Source organism: Grammomys surdaster, unplaced genomic scaffold (assembly GCF_004785775.1).
Source record: "Grammomys surdaster isolate TR1022 unplaced genomic scaffold, NIH_TR_1.0 100, whole genome shotgun sequence".
Classification (NCBI taxonomy): Eukaryota; Metazoa; Chordata; class Mammalia; order Rodentia; family Muridae; genus Grammomys; species Grammomys surdaster.
This window is the reverse complement of record NW_021604579.1, coordinates 4425660-4432375: the sequence shown is the minus strand read 5'-3', so window position 1 is coordinate 4432375 and position 6716 is coordinate 4425660. Positions and strand designations below refer to the sequence as shown.

Sequence of the window (6716 nt, the reverse complement as noted above, 5' to 3'; positions counted from 1 at the left end):
GTGTGTGTTGTTACTTCCTTCCCTGCTTTCTAAGAAGTCCCTCCAGGGCAGTCCATGTGTCTGGGCTCTGCAAACTCTGTAGGGAGCACAGAGGCTCCCACACACCCAAGTATGTGAAGAGAACTGACAGTCGCTTGGGTCATGCATCGTTTGGGTCTCTGCATAGCTCATTATTTTCGGCCTTATTCCTAGACTTCTCTACAAAAAATTAGCTTCATCTGAGCCTGGTGCCATACGCCTTTAATCCCAGCAGTCTGGAGACAGAGGCAGGTGGATTTCTGTGAGTTCAAGGCTAGCCTGGTTTACAAAGTGAGTTCCAGGACAGTCAGGGCCATTACACCGAAAAATCCTGTCTCAAAAACCAAACCAACAACAATAAAAGAATTATCTTTATCATCAACTCTCCATTCTGTACTTGCTCAAAATTTTACACTGGAGGTCACTATCCCTATGAAGAATTGCAAGGCTTCCTAATAAGAATAACAGGAAATGGAGGAAAAATTAAACTCTGATTTAAAACAACCTTAGTATTTAATGTTATTTTTTAATGCAAGCCTTTGCAAAAAGCCTCACCGTAATAAAGCATCCTGAGCACGCTTCGGCTCAAATACAAGGTATGAAATCAAGCCGCAGCAGAAAGGGAACCAGTCAACAATTACTAGGCTCATAACACATCACAGGCTCTCAGAACACTTAAGAAATTAGCTGGAATTATTGCAGTCCATGAGGATGACTGAGAGCTTGCAGGACTGAGAAAGGCTAATGTGCTGGAGGTAATGGTGCTTTGTTGGGGAGTGGGGTGAGGCAAATTATCTCTGCTGCACCCCAGTTCCCAGGATGCCAATACAGAGAGAGACAGATTGGCTCATTAGGAAAGGCTCTTTAGTGCAAAAACAGTGTTTGCTCTGGAGCCAGGCTCCCCTGCCTGTTGCCATCAAGCCCGGGCCAGACAACCCACAGGACAATCTCTTTATTGCAATAATGCCCCTCTCTAGTCCCAATCTCTGCCCCCTTCCTATCTCTTTTTCTTAAGTTGCTAGTTAGGCTGACCAGCTTCTGTCAACCTCTTTTCCCCCTGTCACAGGCTAGTCTTCGTTTCAGTCACTTATGATACATGCTTTTCTTCTTTTCCCCCTTCCTCCCCTTCTCTCCTCTTCTCCCTTCCCCTTTCTCCCTTCCCCTTTCTCCCTCCCCCTTCCCTCTCTTTTTCCTTTCTTTCCTCTTTTCTCCCCCTCCCTTCTTTTTTGAGAGGGTCTCACTATGTAGCACAGGCTAGCCTTGAACTTCAGATGCTCCTCCTTTGGCATCCTGAATGCTGGGATGGCAGGCATGCACCACCACACCCTGCTCTACTCAACCTTCCAAGGCTCATTTTCCTTTTTTTCTTTTTCTTTTTTGGTTTTTCGAGACAGGGTTTCTCTTTATAGCCCGGGTTATCCTGGAACTCACTCTGTAGACCAGGCTGGCCTCAGGCTCCTTTTTCTTATCAATGATCTTAGAAATCACCTATCAGACTACCAAAGGACATAACATATGAATGGTACAGGACGCAGGGCCTAGAGCATTAAAAGACACAGAAAATGGCAGCTACAGTGTCACCATCATTGTATAAATCACTGTATTGATCTGTTCTAGAAGTTCAAGACTGACAAAAAGTTTGGGTTCGTTTGGTCAGTTTTGCAAAGCATAACGATGTCATGTGGGTTTGTTTTCCTCGAGTAAGTAACTGGAAGACTTGGGGGAGGGATAGCTACCTCAATGCACTGTCACTTCCGGTGGGCTACTCCTAATGGCGGGATCACAAAGAAGGTAAGGGATGGATGATTCTAGGTTAGAAACAGGGTCTCCAAACTGTAGACGAACAGCATGGTTCACAGAGGCAGCCTGTTAGCATTGGCTGGCAGGCGCATGGCATAAGGAGAAGGCACGATGCCCCCTGTATTAAATGCACTGAGCACAAGAGAGAAGAGGTGAGCAGAGCATGGGATGGGTCAGACAGGCCCTGCAGCAGACAGACAGACAGACACATTGACAGGAGGATGAGGAGTGGAGTGTCTCTGAAGGGACAGTGGGCAGAGGAACAGTGCATCCCTGAAGTCCCAGCCACTGGGAGACTGAGACAGGAGGAGCACACGTTTGAGGGTAGCCTGTGAAGGGTAGCAGCTGCTGTCGAAGGACTGAAGTCCAAGTTCCAGGATTATAGACGCTTTCCAGCATGCCTAGCTTCCCTCCCTCCTCCTCTCCCTCCCTCCCTCCCTCCCTCCCTCCCTCCCTCCTTCCTCCCTTCCTTCCTTCTACCTCATCAAATCCTACTTCAATGTTAAACTCAAAATATTGACATTAAAGCCAAGTGTGGTGGCTTACATCTACAATCCCAGCACTCGGTGGCAGAGGCAGGAAGATCTGTGTAAGCCAGCCTGGGCTACGTAATGAGTTCTAGGCCAGACACAGTGATATATAGAATGATATAGGAAGACCTTGTCTCAAAACAAAATCCAAGACAAAAAAAAAAAAGTTAAGATAAAGTTCACAATAAAATATCAGAGTTTTAAATGGAATCGGTCTTAGAGCGTGTACCTCCTTCACCTCACAGGTGGTCACAGGAAATGCTGAGACAAACAAAAATCAGTCTAGACTTGACAGCAAAGTGGCCACTGATAATTGAGGTCACTGTTAGATGTGGGTCAGAAGCCATCCAAGCACTCCTGTTCCTCAGGTATAACGGCTCTACCACTGAGTGACCAAGTTCCTGCAAATGCCAGTGAACACCTGGTCTGAGTCACCAGGGTGCTTGAGAGGAGAGAGTGGGAGAGCTCACACCTGCAGTTCCAGCATTCAGAAGGGAAAGGCAGGAGGATCAGGAGTTCGAGGTCATTGTTAGTGTGCTGGCTAGTTTTTATGTCAACTTGACATGTTTATGGTCACCTGGAAAGAAGGAATTTTCATAGAGAAAATGCCTCCGTTGGATTGGCCTGTAGGCAAACCTGTAGGGCACTGTCTTGGATGATGAGTGAGGTGGGAGGGCCCAGCTCACTGTAGGAGGCGCCACTGCTGAGCTGCTGTTCCCAGATGGTATAAGAAGGTAGGCTGACCAAGCCGTGGAGTAAGTCAGTAAGCCGTGTTAACCCGTGGCTTCTGCTTCAGTTCTTGCCGCCGGGTTCCTGCCTCGAGTTCTTGCCCCGATGGATTGGATGACGGACTACCAGCAGTAAAGTGAGATAAATTCTTCCCTTGCAAGCTGCTTTAGTGGTTTTATCACAGCCATAGAAACCCTAACACTTGGCCATAGAGCAAGTTCAAGGCCAGATTGCTTAGCATGCATTAAGGTCCTGGTTCTAGCCAAGGGAAGAGGGAAGGGAAGGTCTGAAGTAAATCCACCGAGAGTAAAAGCAATGTGGTCCTCACAGACAACACTAACAGTTTTGATCCACTCACCCTCAGCAACGGTGACCAAATTGTCTTCAGTCCTCTTCTGCCTCCAGGACCCTAAACAACACAGGAACTGCAAACTTGTCCCAAATAAGGGTTTTGTTTGTTTGTTTTTTAAAGATTTATGTATTACATATATATGAGTGCTTTGTCTGTATGTGTACTGACACACCAGAAGAGGGCATCAGATCCCATTAGAGATGGTTGTGAGCCACCACGTGGTTGCTGGGACTTGAACTCAGGACTTCTAGAGGCAGCCAAGCAGCCAATGCTCTTAACTGAAGGTGCTCCTTTTTTTGTGTTCTCTTGCTGTTTACCTAGTTTTTTTTTTTCATAAACCAGAAATGTGAGTCTATCTGAGGCACAGGGAGAGCCAGTAGTTGGATGTCTCTCGGTAAAGAGCTCAGATTCCAGAAGGAAACTGGAGACTCTTCCGGCGGAGTGATGTTGGCATCAGAAGAACGGATTTGATTATCCAGGAGGAACTGAGTGAGTGAGCAGAGAAAAGAAGGACGGAGGCTCAAAAACGCCTAGAATTATGGGAAGGATGGCCAGAGAAGGATCATCCAGAAGGAAAGAGGAAACAGGACAGCCACATCTAGGAGTCTAGGGGACTGCATGGAGAAGCAGGAAGGGCTGACTGACAAATGTCATCAAGAGGGCATGTGTAAGGAACGAGGGTTTGGCCACCCAGCTTTGCAGTGAGAAACCCACTGGGAACCTTGGGAAGACCGCACTGGTGGAACTGGGTGAGCAGAGACTGCAGTGATCAGGGGAGACAGTGGAAGAGGAGACAGGGAGACACAGTGGCCTTTTCAGCAAGTTCCACTGTGAGAGGGAAGGGCAGGTGAGCTCAGCAGTGATGTTAGGATTTTCATTTTTAGAGTAAATGTCATGTGTGGAGATGGATGTCTGTGATCCCAGCACGTGGGAGGTGGAAGCAAAGGGGTCAGACATCTTCGGCAACATAGTCTTTGAGGCTGTCCTGGGTGACATGAGACCCTACCTTGCCAAAAAGGAGTAAGTGGGGCTGGAGAGATAACTTGACTGTCAAGAGCACTGGCTGCTCTTCCAGAGGACCCAGGTTCGACTGTCAGCACCTACACAGTGGCTTACAGCATCTGTGACTCCAGTTCCAGATGACCTGATGCTCTCTTCTGGCCTCTGAGGATACCAGGTACACATAGTATACAGACATACATGCAGCCAACACACACACACATACACACACACACACACACACACACACACAGACACTAAAAGATGATAAAAAGAAATTGAAGAAAAGGAAAATGAAAAAGATGCAAGACTGAAAACAAAGTCCCTGAGGAAGAGTCAAATGTAGAATAAACACATTCATCTTAGACAGACAGAGGGAGCACTAGCTCCAAGTCTCCTGAGACAAAGGGCAGAGTTTAGAATAAGGACACGCTTAGACTCATGTGTTGGTTTGAATATGCTTGGCCCAGGGAGTGACACTATTAGGAGGTAGGGCCTTGTTGGAGAAAGTGTGTCAGTGTGTGTGTGTGTTGCGGGGAGGGACTTTGAGACCCTCCTCCTAATTGCCTGAGGGGTCAGTTTTCTCCTGTTTGCCTTCAGAAAAGATGTAGAACTCTCAGCTGTTCCAGCGCCATGCCTGCCTGGATGCTGCCATGCTCCCACCTAGGTGACAGTCCTTGATGGTGACTGACCCTCTGACCCTGTGAGCCAGCCCCAGTTAAACGTCCTTTATAAGAGCTGCCCTGGTCATGGTGTCTCTTCACAACAAAGAAACCCTAACTAAGATGGTCGGAAAAACAGGCAGTCAGTAGAGTTCTAGACTTTGGAGATATTTTTATCACCATATTTCCAATTCTAAAATATTGGAATCAAGAGAAAAGCTCTCTCGCCTATACTCCCCACCTCCTTTTGATGATGTCCCCCTCCCCACCAATTTATCAAAGGATACATGATTCTAAGCCAGGTGGTCACTCGTATGAGGAACAAACTGGCTCCCTGGGAAAACTCCAGCTCCAACTCGGGGCCGGTCTTGCCTTCATTGGTTTCGATGAACGTGGTGAGAATCTGAGTTCGGAGGCCTTTGTCGGCGTCGTCCCACTCTTGCAAGAAGCTCAGGAGCCGGCTGATCGCTGCCTGCTCCTTTATAGAGGTCATGGTCAGCCAATCCTGAGAATTCGGAGGGTGACTGCAAAGTACAGAAAATGGGGTACCATAATGTTTAGGACCACGTGAACCCATAACTTCATGGGCTGCACTTTTCTACAGATCCACTTGTAGGTTGGGGAGCCTTTGTGCTGATGCACGTGCCAAAGCCACACTAGTGGGTGAAGGGTGTGGCTTCCTAGCAGTGCTTGCAGGGCCCTCTGAGTTTCAGTGACCGAATGGTGGTTGGGTGACAGAAAGCTGGGGCTGTAGCTCACAGGTATAGTACTCGCCTCTCATGTGCAAGGTGCCGTGTTAATCCCAACACTGTGGGGAGGGGGGTCTAGGATCTTGTACAGGGAGGCTTTAGCCAGGATGTACTGGAATAAAAGGAATGTGCTGGTCCAACAGTGACATAAACCTACAGTCCTAGTACTTCCAGACACTGAGGCAGGAGGAAGATAATTTCAAAGTTAATATGAGCTGAAGCAGAGAAAGATACTATCTCAATGAAAACATACAGCAGGTTGGCCTTGAGCTTAGAGGTCTGCCTGCCCTCTGTTTCCCAGGTATTAGCACTGTGCCACAGTGTCTGCTTTTTTCTTCCTTCCTTCTTTCCTCCCTTCCTTTCCTTTCCTCTCCTTTTTCTTTCTTTCTTTTCCTTTCTTCCTTCCTTCCATTCTTTCTCTTTTCTTTCCTTCTTTCTTTCTGTCTTTCTTTCTTTCTTTCTTTCTTTCCTTCTTTCCTTCTTTCTTTCTTTCCTTCTTTCTTTCTTTCTCTCTTTCTTTCTTTCTTTTTTTCTTTCTTTCTTTTTGAGACATAGTTCTGCAATGTAGCCCAGGCTGGCCTTGAACTCATGAGAAACCTCTTGCTTTAATCTTGTGAATGCTGGATTACAGGAATTAAGTTAAACGTTTTCCCCCTGTGTTTGTGCGTGCGTGTGTGTGTGTTAGTGTCCACACAGGCTTGTAGACATATATGTGGAAGTCTGCGGTTGATGCTGGATATCTTACTTAACTGCTTTCCACCTTATTTATTTTTCTTTCTTTTTTTTTAATTTTTTTGAGATAGAATTTGGTTGGCCTTGAACTCCATTTATAAAGACCAGGCTGGCCTTGAACTCACAGAGAACCTCCTGCCTCTGC

At 46.9% G+C, this 6716-nt stretch overlaps 1 protein-coding gene across 2 annotated transcripts in view; it reads right to left on the bottom strand.

Annotated features, from left to right (window-relative positions):
- Armh1 (armadillo like helical domain containing 1) overlaps positions 1 to 5583 on the bottom strand; it is a 25998-nt gene extending 20415 nt beyond the window's left edge. For both annotated transcript variants that reach the window (XM_028788016.1, XM_028788021.1), the window contains exon 1: positions 5378 to 5583. In XM_028788016.1, the coding sequence (XP_028643849.1) occupies positions 5378 to 5583 (206 nt within the window). The remainder of the gene's footprint in view (positions 1 to 5377) is intronic.
- Positions 5584 to 6716: the final 1133 nt, after the last annotated feature.